This window comes from Rhincodon typus, unplaced genomic scaffold (assembly GCF_021869965.1).
Source record: "Rhincodon typus isolate 14 unplaced genomic scaffold, sRhiTyp1.1 hic_rhity00000640, whole genome shotgun sequence".
In the NCBI taxonomy this organism is placed as follows: domain Eukaryota; kingdom Metazoa; phylum Chordata; class Chondrichthyes; order Orectolobiformes; family Rhincodontidae; genus Rhincodon; species Rhincodon typus.
In genome coordinates this window covers 26,928-50,000 of record NW_025966278.1, presented here as the reverse complement: position 1 = coordinate 50,000, position 23,073 = coordinate 26,928, and the positions used below count along the sequence as shown (strand labels likewise).

General features: G+C 40.1%; 1 protein-coding gene across 1 annotated transcript in view; it reads right to left on the bottom strand.

The window, feature by feature from the left end:
• Window positions 1-1,567: 1,567 nt before the first annotated feature.
• LOC109912928 (mismatch repair endonuclease PMS2) overlaps window positions 1,568-23,073 on the bottom strand; it is a 25,890-nt gene continuing 4,384 nt past the window's right edge. The window contains exons 3-11 of the mRNA XM_048621418.1: window positions 21,900-21,986; window positions 18,938-19,040; window positions 18,155-18,338; window positions 16,879-17,046; window positions 14,437-14,534; window positions 10,785-10,884; window positions 5,371-5,455; window positions 4,169-4,321; window positions 1,568-2,734 (exon numbers count right to left, since the gene is read on the bottom strand). Of these exons, the coding sequence (XP_048477375.1) occupies window positions 1,863-2,734; window positions 4,169-4,321; window positions 5,371-5,455; window positions 10,785-10,884; window positions 14,437-14,534; window positions 16,879-17,046; window positions 18,155-18,338; window positions 18,938-19,040; window positions 21,900-21,986 (1,850 nt within the window). The 3' untranslated portion in view covers window positions 1,568-1,862. The remainder of the gene's footprint in view (window positions 2,735-4,168; window positions 4,322-5,370; window positions 5,456-10,784; window positions 10,885-14,436; window positions 14,535-16,878; window positions 17,047-18,154; window positions 18,339-18,937; window positions 19,041-21,899; window positions 21,987-23,073) is intronic.

Genomic DNA, 23,073 nt, shown 5'->3' with positions numbered 1-23,073 from the left:
TAGAGGACATGGGTCTTCGGAATGGTCTTCCCAAAAAGGTATTGGAACCAGAGTCTTTTGAATACTTTTAAGTTGTATTAGAAAGATGTGCAAGATATTGAATTTTTTCACAGACTCTTGTTAAACAAGAGGTTGAAAGGTTATTAGGGTAGGAGGAAACACAGATTTGAAGTTATAATTGGATGAGCCATGATTATACTTAATGATGAAGCAGGCTTGAGGGGCTGAAATGGCCTACTCCTGATTGGTATTCTCATATGGAAGACTGTGACCTTAAGTTGAAACAACATTAGAAATGTAGCAATGCAATTGGATTAAGTGAACTCAGGAATTGTTTTAGCAGATGTAAACAAAGATGCCAGATCACTTTTGGGTGAAAAGACTTCATCAAAAAAAAAGGAACTGAACAAATATCTAGCTGTAGGTATAAGAACAGACTGAGATTATCATTTTTGTAAGCCTTTGGTTCCTTTCCAGCCAAGGCTGGAGAAAGGAGCAAATGAGTTACTTATGCAAGCAGTCAATTAAAGTTAGTGTGAAGACAGATAGGTGGATGACTTGAGCTTTACTAGATTAATTGTAAATTATCCCAGCAAAGTCCACAAGATGTTACATATATGGAGGCTATAGGTGGCACAGTGGCACAGCAACATGGTGGCTCAGTGGTTAGCACTGCTGCCTTACAGCATCAGGGACCTAGGTTCAATTCCACCCTTGGGCGACTGTGTGGAGTTTGCACATTCTCCCTGTGTCTGCATGGGTTTCCTCTGGATGCTCCAGTTTCCTCCCACAGTCCAAAGATGTGCAGGCTAGGTGGATTGGCCATGCTAAATTGCCCATAGTGTTCAGGGATATGTTAATTAGGTGGGTTAAAGGGGGATGGGTCTGGGTGGGATGCTCTGAGGGTTGGTGTGGACTTGTTGGGCTGAAGGACCTGTTTCCACACTGTAGGGATTCTATGATGATAATTGTAGAGCAAGCAAGCTTGAAAGGGGTCAAATGACCTCTCATTCTAGGTGTTAGGACTGTTTATTTTATAATAAACAATTTCTAAATATGTTGCTGCGCACAATTAACACAGTGTAAGATTTTGGTTTGTCTGTAAATTTGCTTCCAATTCTTCACCTGTTGTCAATACCTGAGAAAACTTAACCTTTAGCTTTAATTACTGCAATTGAAAAATTCTTACTTATACTTTATAAAACATCCTAGATCACAATTCTGTTGCTGCTCATAGCACACAACACCTTGTGTCTAGTCTTGAGTTACTAGATCTGTTTGAAGTCTATCCTAGTTAGCACAGTGATAGTACCACGCAACACGAGGTAATTTAAATCAAGTAAATGTGGTGATTTGTAGTGTATAAACTTGTTCAAAAGTAAATATAAATATTCCATACAAGAGTATGAATTTAGGGATACAGCGGAATTATTAGTTATATTGCGAAATTATCCAGTGACATTAGTTCAAATCCCATGACAGAAGTCAAGGAATCTAAATTCAATTAAACTAAATAAAATACAATAAAAAGCTGATAATCATAATGATCCCATTGAATGGAGGAGCAGGCTTGAGACGATGGATGGTCTACACCTGCTCCTAACTCATATGTAATAATGTGGCCTTAAGTTGTTTGCTAACGTGCTTTAGGGAAGAAAATCTGCTGTCCTTACCTCGTTTGGTCTCACATGTGATTCCATCTATGGTTGACTCTTAACTTGAAATTGCCTATGAAGCCCACTGAGTTTTGTAATCAAGACAGCAGCTCACCTTCCCAAGGGCAAATAGGAATGAGCAATACATACTGGCTTTGACTTTAATCCACAGATTCTGTGAATGAATTTTAAAAAATGACAATTTAATTACCTAATCTCTTTTCTGAGTTCAGCTTCTGCCACTTGATTGTCTTCAGGACTAATCTGGGCTCGAAATCGCCTGCATCTCTGGGCCTCTTTTTGAATTGCTTGCTGCTCATGGACCAACTTCATCCTTAAAGCAAGAAGGGCCATAGAGAAAGGGAGTTTCACAAACTTTTTATTCATTTCTACTGGTATGTCAATCTCTGAAGTCTGAAATGTCCCAGGACCTGATGACAAGCTATCATCCAAACAGGGGATGTCAACCTTCATGCGTTTTGCACCCTGGGTGGCATAACTGCGTGAACAAGAATCTGTCAGTAGTCGGCTGCAATTTTCTGCCGAATCTGTCTTCTCTGTTAGCTCACTAACACAGCCAGTCATTTCAGTTTTCAGTTCTTCTTCTCCTTTCCCAGCTTCTGAATAATTTTGGAGCATGTTGGGCAAGCTAACAGCATTATCAGAACCAAGAGTGGGTTTGGACGAAGTGTTAGTCTCTGGCATGTTGCAGTCAAATTCTGATGGTTGCCTTGTGCAGCTTTTTGCAGAATCTGTCCCACTTTCACAGTCCATGGAGTTCTGCTCCATTTGTTTGGGTTTTCCAGACACTGGGATGTGGTCAGTCCTACAATCAGGCTGAGGGCTACTCAATTTACAACTGGTAAAAAAATTGTGCAGTTTTCTTTGCACTGGAAAGTCCTCTTGTTTGTTAGATTTGGGCCCACATAATGGTGACCTGTGTAGGGAGTATGCTTCACGTAACCTTGCAATGCCTACATACTTCTCTTTACCTGCATACGATTGCTCAGCAGGTGATTGCTGCTTAATTGGAACAGAGGACTTCAGACTGATTGCCTTGGGAACATTTTCAGAGATTCCTAAAACAGGGAACACAACTTAGCATTTAAAAATAATAAAACGATCTTAAGCAATATTGTACCATATGCACTGTTACAGAAGTTTTTAGAATGCTTTCTTGCTTTATTGGTGTTACTAACTGGGTTGTACTTGATGCTTCTCCTTAGTTATCCAGGGCATTAAAAGTCAACACAAGCTGGAACTGCAGTCATGCTTGGACCAAAGTAAGTGGAATGAGATTGGGTGGGGTGAGGGCAGCTTTACTTCCCTGAAGAATATTAATGAATTACATTTTGAAAAAAAAAATCAATGTTCTGGTAACTTTTTATGATGGTTTTCTGGTGTCAGCTCACAAATTACCAGATTGACAGAATTCTACTTCACAACTTGCCATTATGGGACATTAACTCATGAATTTTTGGGTTCTTAATTTAGTGCCCAAGGCACAGTGCTACAAGTGAAAGAAATTTTATGTAAAATTTTTGATTGATGAGAAGCCAGACTAAAACTTGTTTAGCAATTGAAGTGCCACAGAGCTATTTCACTGACATCTCTGAATTAATGTTTTGTGTTTAAAGATATTTGTGAACAAATGCAATAGCCATAGTTTGCATATGCTACAGATGTACGAGTAGCATTGTCTTTGAAATAGTTCAGCTCTGATTGATGCAATTTGAAACACTCAAAATGACAGAGCCTTCAAAAAGTGTTATGTATGCTTTCAAATATTGCATCATTCCATTTCTAATTCTCAAAGTACTCATTACACAACTAAGAAAATAAAAACATTTTAAACCATTCATTATAGATCACACAAGCCTAAAAATGACGGCTTGTGATCTTAGTGAATTAACATTTATCAACTTCCTACACCCCACTCCTCGGTCACATGGTTCTGAGGTGTTAATCACTACGAAATAATGCAGACATTGCCTTCATTGTCCCTAGGTCCAAATTTTGGGAGTCTCCCTATTAAAACATTGTGGCAGTATTATCATCACGGGAACTACCATAGTTCAGGAAGGTGGTTCACCAGCACCTTCTCGTGGGCAATTAGAGGTGTGCAATAACAACACCCATGAACAAAGGACAGAGAACTTCAATATAACATCTTTTAAGTGACTTTTTTGCTACTCCAATAAACAAGATATAATTTATATCAGAATGATTTGATTTAAATACAATTCACATTTAGCCATCTTAATTCACAATGTAATGCAAATCTTACCTATGTTAATCTACAGTACACAGTCAAACATTATCGAACAGCTACGCTATAGGTATTTCCTTTCATTAGGCTTTAATAGAAGATTTGTTCCTTCTATAGTTTTTTCAACCTGTAACATTCGGTACACTGGAACTAAAAGACGGCAATTATAGAATATTTTAGGTTCAGTTTTCACGCACATCAATATTTTTCCATTGAGAAGGATGGACATTGTGGTGTCCTTTACCTGGTTTCTGAGGAACCTTTTCATTAACATCAAGCTTGTTAACATTAGAATCGTACATCTGAATAAGGGATGTCTTCAGAATTGCAAGAAGCAGCATTTCCTCCTGAAGAAGAATTTGTCTTTTGTCTGGTGTAACATTGAGATCAACAGACTCTAAAAATGGCAAAGCACATCTAGTAAATGAAGATAATGGAGTTCAATCCAGGCAAATGCGAGGTGATGCATTTTGGAAGATCCAATTCAAGAGCGAACTATACGGTAAATGGAAAAGCCCTGGGGAAAATTGACGCACAGAGAGGTCTGGGTGTTCAGGTCCATTGCACCCTGAAGGTGGCAACACAGGTCGATAGAGTGGTCAAGAAGGCATACGGCATGCTTTCATTCATTGGACGGGATATTGAGTACAAGAGTTGGCGGGTCATGTTACAGTTGTATAGGACTTTGGTTCGACCGCATTTGGAATACTGCGTACAGTTCTGGACGCCACATTACCAAAAGGATGTGGATGCTTTGGAGAGGGTACAGAGGAGGTTCACCAGGATGTTGCCTGGTATGGAGGGCGCTAGCTATGAAGAGAGCTTGAGTAGATCAGGATTATTTACATTAGAAAGACGGAGGTTGAGGGGGGACCTGATTGAGGTCTACAAAATCATGACAGGTATAGACAGGGTGGATAGCAAGAAGCTTTTTCCCAGAGTGGGGGACTCAGTTACTAGGGGTCATGATTTCAAGGTGAGAGGGGAAAAGTTTAAGGGAGATATGCGTGGAAAGTTCTTTACGCAGAGGGTGGTGGGTGGCTGGAATGTGTTGCCAGTGGAGGAGGTAGAGACGGGCACGATAGAATCATTTAAGATGTACCTAGACAGATACATGAATGGGCAGGGAGCAGAGGGATACAGATGGTTGGAAAGTAGGCAACAGGTTTAGATAGAGGATCTGAATCGGCGCAGGCTTGGAGGGCCGAAGGGCCTGTTCCTGTGCTGTAATTTTCTTTGTTCTTTGTATAACCTCATTTATTAGGAGGGTACATCATATCCTGGCTGCATAAATCATCAGAATAGAAATCCATTACTATAATCAATGTATAATTTCCTCATATTTTCCCATTTTAAATGAACTATTTACTGCATTAGTTCATAATGTTTCCCAGCTTAGTTATTCACAAATAAAATATCTAAAACATACATCTGACTGTAACTTACCAGAATTAACACCGATATTAAGGGCAACAAATGGATACTGATGTCTGTTGTACATGTGATAGACTTCATTTACAAGTTTGGAAACCTAAAGATAATGTTAATCATGTTAGTCATCAAAGAAGCAAACATAATGATCAATAAATATATCTACCAAGTTATAGAATCACAGAGCTCTACAGCACAGAAAAGGCCCTTTGGTCTATTGAGCCTGTGATGGTCAAAACAACCACCTAACTATTCTAAACCTAATACTTCTTAAATGGGTTTCTGCCTCTATCACCCTTACAGACAGCGAGTTCCAGCTTCCCACCATCTTTTGGGTGAAAATATTTTTCCTCATATTCCATCTAAACCTCCAGCCCCTTATCTTAAATCTATGCCCCCTGGTCACTGATCCTTCACCCAGGGGAAAAAGTCTCTTCCCAACCACCATATCTGTATCCCTCACAATTTTATACGTCTTAATTATGTCCCCTCTGAGTAACTTCTGCTCCAAGGAAAGTAACTGCAATCAATCCAGGCAAAGAAGTGGCAGATGGAATTCAGCCCAGAAAAGTGTGAAATGATTCATTTTGGAAGGTTGAATTTGAATGCAGAATCCAGGGTTAATGGCAGGATTCTTGGCAGTGTGGACGAACAGAGGGATCTTGGGATCCACGTCCATAGATCCCTCAAAGTTACTACCCAATTTGATAGGGTTGTAAAGAAAGCGTAAAGTGTGTTGCCTTTCATTGGCAGGGGAATTGAGTTTAAGAGTCGTGAGATTATGCTACAACTCTATAAAACCCTGGTTAGACCACACTTGGAATATTGTGTTCAGTTCTGGTCGCCTAATTATAGGAAGGATATGGAAGCTTTAGAGAGGGTGCTGAGGAGATTTACCAGGCTGCTGCCTGGACTGGAGGGCAGGTCTAATGAGGAAAGGTTGAGGGAGCTAGGGCTTTTTTCATTGGAGCGAAGAAGGATGAGAGGTGACTTGATAGAGGTGTACAAGATGATGAGAGGCATAGATAGAGTGGATAGCCAGAGACTTTTTCCCAGGGCGGAAATGACTATAACGAGGGGACATAATTTTAAGGTGATTGGAAGGAGTTATAGGGAAGATGTCAGAGGTAGGTTCTTCACATTGAGAGTGGTGGGCGTGTGAATGCGCTGCTGGCAGTGGTAGTGGAGTCAGATACTTTAGAGGCTTTTAAGCGACTCTTGGATAGGCACATGGATGATAGTATAATGCAGGGTATGCAGGGTAGTTTGATCTCAGTAGGATAATAGGTTGGCACAACATTGTGGGCCAAAGGGCCTGTACTGTGCTGTACTGTTCTATGTTCAATGTTCTATACATTTCTAGCATAATCTGCCTGTTCAAACTCTATGCCTCAGCTAATAAAGGTGAGTACCCATATGCTTCTTAATCACTGTATCTACCTTTAGCTAGACCTTATTTTACTTCTCCATTCACCCCAATTTGTAAATTATTTCATTTTTTACGATCCTCAAAATACGTAATCATTTTTGGATGATGTTAAATAGCAAGTCAGTATGCACTTTGCCAAGAGAAGCATGATAATGGGTGGAATGATAACCATGAGTTTGTCTAATTACTTCCTACACAAAGGTTAGTTGGCTTTCAAGGGTCCCAGCAAGATCACAAATTGAGGACTAGAAAACATCGACATGATCACAGACTGACCACAAAGAACCACTTTCACAAATGAGATCAGAAAGTGATAAAGGATCAAAAGCATAAACTATAATCAGGGACTGAATGCATTCAGGGATCACTATGACATGCAAAATATATATTAGCTATTATTGCACATTCACAATACCAGGTTGTAAGGCCACCTAAAGCCATTGGAATAGTATGCATATCAACAGCATTGTCAAGGCACAGACAGGCGGTTCTGTGGACGCGAACGAGATGAACGGATGTTATGTTGCCTCCCGGGTGCCAGGGTCCATAATGTCTCGGATCGTGTCTTCAAGACCCTTAAGGGGAGGGTGAGCAACCAGTAGTCATGTTACACATCGGTACCAATGACATAGGTAGAAAAAGGACAGAGAATGTGAAAACTGAGTACAGGGAGTTAGGTTGGAAGCTGAAGCCCAGGTCAAACAGGGTAGTTATCTCTGGATTACTATCAGTGCCATGTGATAACGAGGTAAGAAATAGGGAGAGTGTGCAGCTAAATACGTGGCTACAGGGCTGGTGTAGGAGGGAGGGCTTCCATTATGTGGATAATTGGAGCACATTCTGGGGAAGGTGGGACCTGTACAGTAAGGACGGGTTGCATCTGAACCAGAAGGGAACAAATATCCTGGGAGGGAGGTTTGCTGGAGCTATATGGGATGGTTTAAACTAGTTTGGCATTGGGTGGGGAACCGGATTTGTAATTCAGAGGATAAGGTATTCAACCTTCCAACAAACACAACAGGCAGTGAGGTTGTTAATAAAGAAATGTGGTTGATAGAGCATAATTGTGGACACAGAGATGGTTTGAGGTGTGTATACTTCAATGCTAGAGTATCAGAAATAAGGCAGATGAACTTATAGCATGGGTCAGTACTTGGAACTACGATGTTGTAGCCATTACAGAAACTTGGGTAACTCAGGGACAGGAATGGTTGTTATAAGTTCTGAGATTCAGATTCTTTAAAAGAAATAGGGAGGGTGGAAAAAGAGGCGGGGGAGTGGCATTGCTAGTCAGGGCTAGTATAGCAGCTACTGAAAGGCAGTTCGAGAACGATACGTCTACAGAGTCAGTTTGGGTTGAGGTCAGGAACAAGAAAGGAGCAGTCACTTTGTTGGGATTTTTTTTTTAACAGACCCCCTAATAGTTGCAGAGAAGTGGAGGATCGGATTGGGAGGCAGATACTGGAAAGGTGCAGAAGTCACAGGGTTGTAGTCATGGGTGACTTCAACTTTCCAAATATTGATTGGAAACATTTTAGTTGTAATAGTTTAGATGGAGCGGATTTTGTCCAGTGCATTCAGGAAGGATTCCTGACGCAGCATGTAGATAGAGCAACACAAGGAGAGGCCACTTTTGATTTGGTGCTTGGCAATGAACCGGGCCAAGTGTTAGACCTGTTGGTAGGAGAGCATTTTGGCGGTAGCGATCGTAACTCTGTTACTTTTACAATAGTCATGGAAAAGAATAGGTACATACAGCAGGGTAAGGTTTATAATTGGGGGAAGGGTAATTATAATTCTGTTAGGCAAGAACTGGGTAACATAAAATGGGAACAGATGCTGTCAGGGAAGAGCACTATAGAAATGTGGAGATTGTTTAAGGAATGCATACTGCGTGTGCTCGATATGTTTGTCCCTAGCAGGCAGGGAAAATGCGGGCGAGTGAGGGAGCTTTGGTTCTCAAGACAGGTCGAACGACTGGTTAAGAGGAAGAAAGATGCTTATATAAGGTTTAGGAAACAAGGATCGGAAAAGGCTCTAGAGGGATACAAGTTATCCAGGAAGGAGCTAAAGGAAGGGCTTAGGAGAGCTATAAGGGGGCATGAGAAAACCTTGGCAGATAGAATCAAGGAAAACTCCAAGGCTTTTTACACGTACGTGAGGAATAAGAGAATGACCAGAGAAAGGGTGGGGCCGATCAAGGATTGTAAAGGGAATTTGTGCACGGAGCATAAAGAGATAGGAGAGGTCCTTAATGAATACTTTTCTTCGGTATTCACAACTGAGGGGGACCTAATTGTAGAGGAGGACAGCGTGAAACAGGCAGGTAGGCTAGAGGAGGTCGCTGTTAGTAAGGAAGATGTGCTAGGAATTTTGAGGAAGTTGAAGATAGATAAGTCCCCCGGGTCTGATGGGGTTTATCCAAGGATTCTATGGGAAGCGAGAGAAGAGATTGCAGGACCTTTGGCGATGATCTTTTCGTCCTCACTGTCCACAGGTATAGTGCCGGAAGATTGGACAGAGGCAAATGTCATTCCCTTGTTCAAAAAGGGGAATAAGGATAACCCTGGAAATTACAGGCCAGTTAGTCTTATGTCAGTGGTGGGCAAATTACTGGAAAGGGCTCTGAGAGATAGGATTTATGATCACTTGGAAAGGCACAGTTTGATTTGTGATAGTCAGCATGGATTTGTGAGGGGTAGATCATGCCTCACAAAACCTTATTGAATTCTTTGAAGAGGTGACCAAACACGTGGATGAAGGTAGAGCAGTGCATGTGGTATACATGGATTTAAGTAAGGCGTTTGGTAAGGTTCCGCATGGTAGGCTCATGCAGAAGGTAAGGAGGCATGGGATAGGGGGAGATGTGGCAGATTGGATTCAGAATTGACTGACCCTTAGAAGACAAAGGGTGGTAGTGGACGGAAAATATTCAACACGGTGCTCAGTCAGGAGTGGTGTACCACAAGGATCTGTTCTGGGTCCTCTTCTATTTGTGATTTTTGTAAATGATTTGGATGAAGGAGTGGAAGGGTGGATTAGTAAGTTCGTGGACGATACGAAGGTGGGTCGCATTGTGGACAGTGCAGAGGGCTGTTCTAGGTTACAAAGGGACATTGATAGGATGCAGAGCTGGGCTGAGAAGTGACAGATGGAGTTTAACCCTGAAAAGTGTGAGGTGATTCATTTTGGAAGGAAAAACTTGAAAGCAGAATACAGGGTTAATGGAACGATCCTTGGCAGTGTGGAGGTGCAGAGGGATCTTGGGGTTCATGTCCACACTTCCATGAAAGCTGCCACCCAGGTGGACAGAGTTGTTAAGAAGGCGTATGGTGTGTTAGCTTTCATTAATAGAGGGATTGAGTTCAAGAGCCATGAAGTTATGCTCCAGCTATACAAAAGCCTCATTTGGCCACATCTGGAGTATTGTGTCCAGTTCTGGTTGCCTCATTACAGGAAAGATATAGAAGCGTTGGAAAAGGTGCAGAGGAGATTTACCAGGATGTGGTCTGGAATGGAGGGAAGGTCTTACAAGGAAAGGTTGAGAGAGCTAGGGCTTTTCTCTCTAGAACGTCAAAGGGTGAGAGGTGACTTGATAGAGGTGTACAAAATGATCAGAGGTATAGATAGAGTAGACAGCCAGAGACTTTTTCCTAGGGTGCAGGTAGCTATTATGAGGGAGCATAGTTTTAAAGTGAGTGGAGGTAGATATAGGGGAAACATCAGAGGTAGGTTCTTTACTCAGAGAGTGGTCGGGGCATGGAATGCATTGCCGGAGAGGGTAGTGGAGTCAGCCTCATTAGGGGCATTTAAGCGGCTATTAGGTAGGCATATGGATGATAGTATAAGGTAGGGGTGGAGGTTAGATAGACCTTAGGATTAGGGTAACAGTTCGGCACAACATTGTGGGCCGAAGGGCCTGTACTGTGCTGTAATGTTCTATGTTCTAACAGTTGCTCTAATTCAATAATTCACAATTTTCACTGCTATTGCTTCTTACCTTCAATGGGTCACATGGTCGCTGATTGATAAAGAAAAACTGTCGATCAGTTGAACTCCTGCCAACACCATGATCACTACGAGACACGAACCCTGTGATTCTTCAGTGTACCGCAGAAAGGAAAGTTACTGTTATTGTACATAAAATATCATTTGTTAGTATGAACTGTCAGGTCAGCAGAATAGCGGAGTCCCTTTACAGTACTCCCTTTTGGCCGTTGTTGCCTGTATTGTTATCCTTCCTTGGAAAGGATATTCTAGCCACAAAGTGGGTGCAATGAATGTTCACCAGTCTGATTCCTGGGATTGTGGGATTCTTCTTTGAGAACAGATTGTGGGCACTGGGTTTGTATTCACAGAATCGCTACAGCATGGAAACAGGCCCTTCAGCCCAACAAGTCCACACCACCCAGATCCATCCCTTACAACCTACTTCATCTACACATCCCTCAGCACTATGGGCAATTTAGCATGGCCAATCCACCTAGCCTGCACATCTTTGGACTGTGGGAGGAAACCGGAGCACTCGGAGGAAACCCATGCAGACACAGGGAGAATGTGCAAACTCCACGCAGACAGTAGCCCAAGGCTGGAATTGAACCTAGGTCCCTGACACTGTGAGGCAGCAGTGCTAACCACTGAACCACCATGCCTTTCGAGCTTGATAAATGAAAGATGGTCTAATTGAAACAATCAAAATTCTTAACTGGCTCGACTGAGTAGATGCAGAAAGGATGCTACGTCTGGCTGGAGGAGTCCAGAATCAGGAGACATAGTCTCACAATAAGTGATCCGTTACATAGAATTGAAATGAGGAGGGATTTTTATTTACTCACAGTAATGAATCTTTGGAATTCCGGACACCATGGGGCTATGGTGGCTCAGTCATTGATTATGTTCAAGATAGAGATCAATAGATAGTTGGATATTAAAGCATCAAGTGATCTGACAAATATTCTGGAATTTTTTGAGGATGTAACAAATAGAGAGTGATTGGGGGACCCAGTGATATGGTTTACTTGGACTTTTGAAGGCATTCAATAAAGATCCCACATAAGAGATTAGCACCTAAAATTGAAGAGCATTAGGGTAATGAACTAACATGGATAAAGAATTAGCTGACAGACAGGAAACAAACAGTAGGAATAAACTGGTCATTTTCTGAGTTGCAGTCTGTGAACAAGTGGGGTACCACAGGAATCATTGCTTGGAGCCCTAGCTATTCACAATATATATTAGTGATTTCGATGAAGAAACCAAATGCAACACCTCCAAGTTTGCAGAGACACAAAGCTGGGTGGAGTGTTGAGCTGTGAGGAGGATGCAGATGCTTCAGTGCCGTTTAAATAAGTGAGTGAATAAATGCACGGCAAATGAAGTATAATGTGGATAAATGTAAGGTTAACTACTTTGGTAGCACAAACAGGAAGGTAGATTATTATCGGAAAGATGTTAGATTGGGGAAGAAGAAAGTGCAATGAGATCTGAGTGTCCTTGTACATCAGTAACTGTAAGTATGTAGGAGCTGCAGGCAGTGAAAGCGACGAATGGTATGTTGGCCTTCATAGCAAGGGGGTTGAGCACATGAACAGAGATGTTTTACTGCAAGTATACAGGGCCTTGGCAAGACTACATCTGGCTTATTGTGCAATGTTTGTTTCCTTATCTGAGGAATGATATTCTGGCTATGGAGGGAGTGCAACAAAGTTTTAGCAGATTGATTCCTGAGATGGGACAGGACTGATATATGAGGACAGATCAGATTGGTTAGAATTATACTCATTGGTGTTTAGAAGAATTTGTGGACGGGAGGGAACCATGTAGAAATCTATAAAATGCTGACAGGACTCGACAGGGTAAATGCAGGAAGGATGTTCCTGATAACCAGGGAGCCCGGAACCAGGGGGTCGCAGTCTAAAGATACAGGTAGGCCATTTAGGACTGAGTTGAGGAGAAATTTATTCACTCAGAGTGTGGTGAGCTTGTAGAATTTTCTGCCACAGGAAGCAGTTGAGGCCAAAATATTGAATGTTTTGAAGAAGGAGTGAGGTGTAATTCTTAGGTCTAAAGTACCAGAGGGTATGGGGTGAAAGTGGGAACAGGATATTGATTTGGAATCCTACTGAATTCGTTGATGGACTGAATAGCCTACTCCTGTTTTCTATGTTTCTACATGGGAATAACTTGGGAAAATGACATTCGAATAAAAGATTAGCTGAACAGTGCAGAAAGCTTGAGAGGCTGAATGACCTACTATTACTCTATTTCCTATGTTCTGTTAGTAGTTTAATTTGAGGATCACCATGTCTCAGGTGTGGGAAGTAGTTGAGAATAAAAGTCCTTCATGGTAACCTCAGCCAGTGCAAGAACTGAATCCACGTTCTTGGCATCACTCTGCATTACAAACTGGCAGTCCAGCCAATTGAGCTAACCGTTGTCTAGCTGCCTAAGTTAACAATGTAAAAATGACCAAAGGGCTTCTTTGACAATTATGTGTGCCCCATTTACAGAATAGAGAGTGTTGAACACTGAACAAGCAACACATTGCTCTTCAACCACTGGGCACAATTTCTGTTCTCATCCAAGTCCAAAACACAGATACTTGCTCTAGAGTTCAGTGGAAGCCCCGATCTCTCTACATACCTTCTCAGCTAGGGGCACTGAAATCAATTGCCTTGTCTTGTTGAAGGTCCTATCTGGGAAACCTAGAAATCCCAGTCTGTGTGACTTAACTACTCATTACCTTCATCTAGTCACAGACAAAGGCAGAGTTATGGGCATCTGACTTATCTGAACTACAATGAAACAAAACAAGATGGGAGGAAGCTCAGATGGACTAGTCAGACGAAATGGCTTGTTTCTCAGTTATAAATTCTGTGCGTGTCAATGCACACAAAATTTTCTTTCCTCATCATACTATATTATACTATACAAATTATGAATACAGTCACATTGTTACATACAAACTGAGAAATTTAACATATTTTGAAAGTCTGTGGAAACACTGATCAAAAAATGAACCACATCAAAGTGCTAATAGTTGTAGTGCTGTCAGCAACCATCAGAAAGCAAGCTCTTCACATTGTAAATGACAGCTCACTGGGACTGGTATAGTAATTATATAGTAAACCAATTAAATCTCAAATCAAAATTCATTAACAGATGAGGGTGTGGCTGTAGACCAGAATTGATAAAGTGGTGGTGAGATGCCTTCTTGAATCACTACAATCCATTTGGTTTGGCACACCCAGTGCTATTTGAGACAGAAAGACAAGGGCAGCATACAAATGGGAACACATGCACCTCTAAGTCACACATCACCTGATTTTGAAATATATTGCCATTTTGTTAGCATTGCTGGGTCAAATTCCTGAAACATCATAATCAACAGCACTGTATGTGTATCTACACTCCACAACATGCAGTAGAACAAGCCAATTTTTAACCAGCATGTTCCTCGAGACAACTAGACATGACAATAAAGGCAAATCAATGAAAAAAACTATTTTACAATTGCTCAGTTTTTGTTCATTACTAAAATAAATGTTAAAATCAGATATATTATACAGCAGCATAGGAATATTTTTCTTCTTGATCTGTGTTGCCACAACTAAACCTATAACTCCATATATTAACTATTAGTCATAACTGACCTGTAGAGCTTTACAGGAATGTCAGTGGAATTAATTCCATAATCTTCACAAATTGCCTCACTTGGGCATTGTTGAACAAAAGGGATAAGATTCTGTAACTGGAAAACACAGAAAACAAATGCTACATTGAATCATGTAGAACAGAAAAATGTAATTTGTCCCATCACACTTCTTTGAAAGTACTAATCAATCAGATCTATATTCCTGCTTTTCATTTATTCAATTTGTCTTTGAAAGCTGTTAACAAATTTGCTTCCACTGGCCTTTTAAGTAGGACATTCCAGACTACCACAACTAGCTATTCCATTTTAATTCCGGGTACATAGCAATGACTGAAAATCTATTAATGTGACAAAGAGCTCTGTCATTTTTAATGTGTAAATAATCACATGGGTGCTAACATTTGGCTTCACAACAATAAATTACCAGTATTGATATAAAATTACTAACTGTTTATAACATCTCATTCCAACTTATTTTAAGACTGCTCCACACTCCTCCCCATTTGCTTTACCGTAATGCTGACCTATTTCACACTTTTCTCTATCTCTTTTGCAAAGATCCTGACTTCACACTCTTCCCCGACTGCTTCATAGGCAAACAAGTGGATTATTTTGCACTAGCAGGTCTGGAGCGTGTGAAGTAGACTGGGAGAGTGTGCAACCGGTTAGCATCAATAAAGGAACAGCATCCATCAAGTGTGAAGTAGATCAGGATCTTTGTGAAACAGTTAGGGAGTAGTGTGAAAAAGTCAGCATTACTGCGAAACAGATGGTTAGGAATGTTAAGAGAGACAAGAGAAAAAAGTATCAAACTGTGATATCTCCTAAAGGTTGTACATTACATTCAGCCAATCAATGTAGCTTTGTTTCATTTTATGCAAAGTTAAAAGCTGATCCTGGGGAATTTTTAAAAAATCAATTTGTTTTGATAGTAAAGGTTAAATAAAGTATTTCACAAAATTCTCTGTATTTAAGTGACAATACAGTCATTGTAAGCAGCTCGTGAATCTTGTTTCTTTTCTCAGTAGTAGGTTTTGTTATCTAACAGATGGAGGGATAACAGAGCAGCTTGGACCACTGAGGTGTACATCCTGTTCCATGGTACTGACAATATAGGCAGTGGAGAGATGCGGTCCAGAATTTAGCGAACTAACCATAAGCTCGACATGAAATTACTAAGTTAGACCTCAAAGTACACATCTTCAAATGACTCTCAGTACCACATAAAAGAGGAAACAACAGACCAATGTGTTGCTGGAGGGATGCAGGATGGAATGTTTTAGATTCTTGGAGCACTGGAATCAGCTCCAGGGGAAATGGGATCTGTGCAGGCCAGATGGGTTGAACCTAAACAAAGCCAGAAGCCATTTTCTTGTAGGAAGATTTTCTAGCACTATTAAGGATTTGAACTTGGTACTGGTGTGTATGAAAGAGGGATACCACTGTGCAAATAATATTACGAAAAGGTCAAATACTACTAGAGTAGGAAAGAATAATACATTATATGGGTTCAGTGTAATGGGAAAAATAATAAAGCTTAAATTAGGGTTACCAGGCACTTCTATGAATTTGTAGAGTTTGGAAAATAAGGCTGGTACATTATAGATGCAGATAGCCACATGGAAATGTGATATTGTGGCAATTGCACACACCTATGTTCAATCAAGGGTAAGACTGGGTATTGAATATTCTTGGATACACTGTGCTTAGGAAAGGTATTTTAAAAAATGGGCAGTGGTGGCTTTGATCAGGGAGAGATTTGCAGTTCTTTGAGACAGAGGACATCCCAGAGTGGTCATGGCCAGAATTTATTTGGTTACAGTTAAGGACAAATGTAATTATATTACTCAGTGTAGTCTATAGGCCATCAAATAGTGGGAAGGATGTAGATGAACAAATTTGCAAGCAAGTTACAAAGAGGAAGAATTATGAAGGAGTCATAATGATGGACTTAATTATCTGAATACAGACCAAGATAGTAGTAGTGTGAAGATGAAAGAGGAGCAAAACTTCCTAGAATTAGTTCTGAGAATTTTCTATAGCATGTTTGCTGGCCAATGATAAAGGATGCATTTCTGGACTAGGCTTTTGAGAAAGAGGTGGGCCAAGTGATCATGGGGCTACATATGGGGGACAGTGAAGGTTGTATCATAAGATTTATGTTGGGTATGAAAAAGGATAAGGAGCAATCCAGGTTAAGAATTAACTGGAAGAAACCAACTTCAACAAGGCAGAAATAAATACAGGTGACCATGCTCCGCTAAGTAAGTGCTCCCTGTTGCCCAAATATGAGGCATTTAGGCCAAGGTCCCACATGCCAGTTGAGCTGAATATTTAAGGATCCCAAGGCATTATTCAAAGAGTAGGGAATTTTGCTAGTGTACTTGGGATCCGTAAATATTCAACTTCTGCACTGGGCAGTTACACTATAAATATTTACCTGCTTTGATCCAAATAAAGCACTGATGTTTTCCTTCAAAGTGGTGCATCCACTGGTACAAAAAACAGGGTTCCTTTTTCCTTGTCCAACCTGATTCGTACAATTTATCCGTATGCCAGTAGAAATGATGCAATAGGCCTGCAGCACCTGCGCCATTTTACTGTATTCCTGTTTTAACAAAAAACAATTAGTTTTATAAAAGTGCAGCTTGAAGATGAAACAAATTTTAAGTATAGTATGAATATTATAGAGTCTAGAGTCATACAGCACGGAAACAAGCCCTTTGGCCCAAATCGTCCAAGTTTCCTAAACTATCTATGCCTTTCCAATCCATGCACCTGTTAAAATGTCTTTTAAATTGTACCTGCCTCTACCACTTCCTCTGGCTGGTCATTCCATATATGCACCACCCTCTGTGTGAAGAAGTGCCCCTCAGGTCCCTTTTAAATCTTTCCACTTTCACCTTAAACCTACGTTCTCTATTTTTGGACTCCCCTACCCTGGAGAAAAGACCTTGGCAATTTACCTCATCTGTGGCCCTCATAATTTTATAAACTTCTGTAAGGTCACCCCACCCCAGCCTCCTACACTCCAGGGAAAAAAGTCCCAGCCTATCCATCTCAAACTCTCTTGTCTCGTTAACATCTTTGTAGATCTTTTTTTTTACACCTTTTCCATTTTAAAACCATCCTTCCTAAAGGAGGGCAATGAAACTTGCTGGAGAATTAAGTAAATTTATACTAGGCAAATGCGTTTAAGATGAAGCTAGATAAACACAAAGGGAAAAGGAACAAAATAAGTTATTCTGACAGAGCTAGACTAAGTAAGATGAGTGGAGGTTTGTTTGGAGCACAAGCACCTCCACAGACCTTTTGGACCGAATGGTCTGTTCTATATCAAAAACTAATGTTATAATACTAAAAGTGCTTGAAATGAAAACAGAAATAAAACTGCAATGAGATCCTTAATAAATCTATAGTTTTTAAAAAGGTGGGTTTTCACAAATAGTTCTTACCAAAATATAACCCTTTTCAGATATTGCATGTTTCTGACATTTACTACTGTTTCTGACAGTCTACAAATTCTAGCACTGCTGCTACTGCCAGTGAGTCAATACTGAACAACATAGATATCAGAATCCAGTCCTTTAACCATCTCACCCTCCTAACTGTAGCCTGGAACCTACCCAATCAACCCAAGGAAGAGTTGTAAATATATAGAGTGTTGACAGCTTAGAATGTATTTCATGAAAAACGAAATAAAAAACAAAACTCACCTTTTTAATATTTCGCTGAAACTCTTTATGCCTGACTGGTAGTGTGCAAAACAACTGCTGAACGCTAACTGTTGTCCCTTGCTGTCGAGGATATGGTATCTTTTCACTGATTTGCCCTTTATGGTCAAAAACCAGGCGAGTTCCAACCTTGGCACTTTTGTGACATGTCACGATACTAAGGTCACTGGTAAGAACAAAAGGACAACTTTAACTGCACCTTCCTGGCCGTGCTTGATGCCTTAACTTAAAATTAAATCATAACAAAACCATTGGATTTAAATAATATGTATACTCCAGGCTATACCCAGTAAAGTACTTTTGAAACACTGTCATTTTTATAAGGTAGGAAATAATTTTAATTCCAAACCCTTGTCTGATCTCTAAGTCCCACGGTTATATTTACTCCTAATTATTGTGCATCTATGATTCTGGACTTCTATGATTTGAGGCAGAGCCTTCAGCTGTATTAAGCAAGCTCTTTGAAAGTCTCCGCCTAAAACTCTGAATGTTCCATCCTCCCTTAAAATGCAGTTCATATCCATTTCTTTGGCAAAGTCTACATTGACCCCTACTTGTCCATCACTTCCTGACTTGGTATCCATCATCTTTATTTTAGTTATAAAAAATTGGTTATAGCCATAAAAGGTGATTTCACCTCAGAGCCTGTCACCTCCACTATTTCACAAAATTCTCCAACGAAAGAGTTAGTAAATACAAAAATAACACTGCCCACTACAGATTACATTAACAGTACAACATCATTTAATGCTGAAGGTATAATACCTTAGAGCACACAAGGAGCTCAAAGCTTCACCTCTAAATCCAAAGGTCTCCACATGTAAGAGGTCAGAGAAGTCTTGCAACTTGGAAGTGTAATGCTTCAGTGCTTTCAAATGAATAAACAAATTTGTCACATGCCAAAAATTTGTTAAACACATGTAATTACAATAACTTCTAAGTCAGATTCACAATTATATTTAGACAAATTTTACATTTCACTAACAAACCCTTCAAAACTACTAAAGTTTTCAATCTTACATAAATTATTCCAGCTTTAAATCTGGCATTTAAATTCACTCAAAACATAAGGGGTGGAGGTTAGATAGACCTTAGGTTTAGGGTAAAAGTTTGGCACAACATCGTGGGCCAAAGGGCCTGTACTGTGCTGTACTGTTCTATGTTCTATAACCGAGATGAGGGATATTGATGCTACCTTTTACACTCAGGATCAATATAGAGGTCTCTTGGACCTTTATGTTCACGTACGATATTTAGACACTGTTAATTTTCTCAAACCAAAGGAAGACACAACTTTTAACTTTTAAAATTAGTAAATACATTCAGTGTTAAAATTTGGCAAATTATATCATAGTCTTACCAAGAACTGGTTTCTGATTCCTAAACTCTCAACATTAAAGTTCCTTACAACAGTTATTATAAGACTTTGAACAGGAGTCCAGGATAGTTTAAAACCCAAATCAAAGTGCTGAATGGTCAGTATGGTATTCCACAGTGATAACAAAATGTTTTATTATTTAATAGTCAATTGCATCATTTGATTCTTGAAAGTGTATACCTACAGAATTCACTACTTTTTAAGACTACACGAAAAATTAAAGTTTACTAACCTATAAACATATTTAAATTCTTGTGTTGGATGTACACTTCTTGCTCACAAAATTTACTACCTATTATCATGATCTTTGGTGTGCTGTTTTCCCCAATACTTATCACTGTACAATGCTATATCAACATTTGCAATTAAATTTTGTAATGTTAACAGTTACGGCACAGTTTAGCACTTGATGACCAGCTGACTTTGTAACTTAAGTGTTTGAACTCTCCTTCCTAAATCTTTTACCTGAGTTTTTTTTTTCTATTCATTTTTGTGGGATGTGGGCGTCGCTGGCTGGCCAACATTTCTTGCCCATCCCTTGTTGCTTTTGAGAAGGTGGTGGTGAGCTGCCTTCTTGAACCGCTGCAGTCCTCCAGCTGTGGGTTGACCCACAATGCTATTAGGGAGGGAATTCCAGGATGTTGACCCAGCGACAGTGAAGGAACGGTGATATATTTCCAAGTCAGGATGGTGAGTGACTTGGAGGGGAACTTGGAGGTGGTGGTGTTCCCATATATCTGCTGCCCTTGTCCTTCTAGATGGAAGTGGTCGTGGGTTTGGAAGGTGCTGTCTGAGGATCTTTGGTGAATTTCTGCAGTGCATCTTGTAGATAGTATACACTGCTGCTACTGAGCGTCGGTGGTGGAGGGAGTAAATGTTTACGGATGTAGTGCCAATCAAGCGGGCTGCTTTGTCCTGGATGATGTCAAGCTTCTTGCGTGTTGTTGGGGCTGCACTCATCCAGGCAAGTGGGGAGTATTCCATCACACTCCTGACTTGTGCCTTGTAGATGGTGGAAGGCTTTGAGGAGTCAGGAGATGAGTTACTTGCCGCAGTATTCCCAGCTTCTGGCCTGCTCCTGTAGCCACTGTGTTAATGTGGTGAGTCCAGTTGAATGTCATGTAACATACCCATAACCTCTTTGGAAACAGACCACAGGTTATTTATTTATCTCCTTTAGTCTTAAAACATTAGAATTTAAGTGGGCTGTGCTAAAGCTTCATCTCAGTTTCTGCATTTTCAACTGACCTCATCCCCTAATAGGCCTTTGGAGTAGAGTTCTCATGCAACCTAACTGGAATAACTAGATACAGTGAAACTCAGTCTTACAGACACTTTCAAGTTACAAACACCCTGTTAAAATATTTCACAACAATCCCAAACATTTCAAATTATAAAATATACAAGCAGATCTCTTAAATTATGGACATTCATAATTAAATGGACAGTTTTAAGGTACCAACTCTACTTACTTTATATATGTTACAAATTACACACAAGCCTCGATAAAGGTTTTCATAAGCAATGTCACCAGTGCCTAACTGCAAACAACTGACTGCTTTGGGGGAACAGCTTCTGCTGCAATCTACCAAATGAAACACTAACTAGAATGAAATTTGAATTTCAGGGCCAAATGTTAAATTTGATTAAAGGGATCCTTCACATTTGAACACCCACCAAATGTAAAAGCCTAGATCGCCTTGCCATTTATAACCCAGAAATCATAATTATTTTTAAACTGGAATACAGAAACAAGAGTCGGAGAGCTTCTCAAGCCTGTTTTGCCATTCAATGAGATTATGGCTGATCCGTGGCCTAACTCTATAAACCTGCCTTTGGCCCATATCCCTTAATACATTTGCTTGACAAAAAATTGTTTATCGCAGATTTAAAATTAACAGCTGATCCAGCATCCACTGCCATTTGTGGACTAGTTCCAAACATCTACCATCTTTTGTGTGCAGAAGTGCTTCCTAATGTCACTCCTGAATGGTCTGACCCTAATTCTCGAGGCTTTGCCCCCGGTCCTAGAATCCCCAACCAGTTGAAGTAGTTTATCTGTGTCGACCCTGTCTTTTCCTGTTAATATCTTGCAGTTTTGATCAGATCACCCCTTGCCCTAGTAAATGCTAGAGAAAACAGGCCTAATTTGTCCAAGTATCATTCTGGTAAATGATGTTGTACTCCCTCCAAGGCTAATACATCATTCATAAAGTGTGGTGCCCAGATCTGCTCAAAGTATTCAACATGGGATCTAACCAGGGTTTTGAACAACTGCAGCATAACTTCCGCATCCTTATACTCCAGGCTTCTGGATATAAAGACCAGCATTCCAAGATCAAAACTTACTCAATCCTTCAAAGTTTTTTTCTTCCACTCCATCCCCATTGTCCGATACTTCAATCAAACTTGCTCCAAATTCTTTCAATCTGATATCTGAAAAACATGCAAAACAAATTCTAGGAAAAAAAATTAAAGTACTAGATATTTCTTTCATGGATGTTTGTCATTTTGAGTGTAGTCAAAGATTCAGCTGCAACAGCCAGAATGGTTTTTCGCATGGCAGATGTTCAATGTTGTACTAGCAAATGGTTGACCTTTATAGAAAATGCAGTCTTTTCGCTACTTAAATTTATATTTATGTGAACACATGCCTGTACTTAAAGTGGGCAAGTACTAAAAATCATTTACTATTACTATGACTGTCAAGTTGACATTCGTTGTATTAAGCAAATCAGCGGCAGTACCAAGTATCGAATGAACAAACTGCAGCTCAGGTGCAATTGCCGTGAATATTTAAAACACCAAGAAGTGCTGTTTGTCATTGATGGAGGCATCTTATAAAACAAAATGTGTGTTACCATCACAGGATAGAGTAGCACCATTAAAACTGGCCTCCAATATCCACCTTCACAAACAAAGTTGCACTTGCTGGTTTTGCCATCTCTTTTATACCTTGCTGTATGGGCACGAGCAGCATAACAGCAGATGTTTATTGTAATTGTAAGTTAGAGATTTCCATAATTGTAACAGTACATTGACCTTACTCGGACGATTTATGACTTATAAAGTTCCAGAAATTACGGAGTTATTAACTTGAAACATTACATAACAGACTCCAGAATTCTGGAGCTTTTAATCGGTCCACCATTCTTCTTGCTGAAACAGATGAATAGCTAATTATTGTAACTGTGTCTGCTGAAGCAACACAATAGTGATTGCCATTGCCACATAGACTACTGTAGAATGGTGTCTGTGGTCTCAGTGTTTTTGAATTAATCACTAGCTATCATGGCTGATACAGCTGCTGGATGGGAGGTTATAAGCATCACTCCAATTGTATAAATGCATGCAGTCTTACATCCAGCAGCGGCACTGGCCACAAATGCAGCCTTTAAGAAATTGTGAATTGCAAAAATATACAAAAGACGCAGCTTTCAATCCTCAGGGTTTTTTTTTAAATCAAATGTTAATAAGAGTTAACTCACTCAGAGATAGTAGGAACTACTAATGCTGGAGTCTG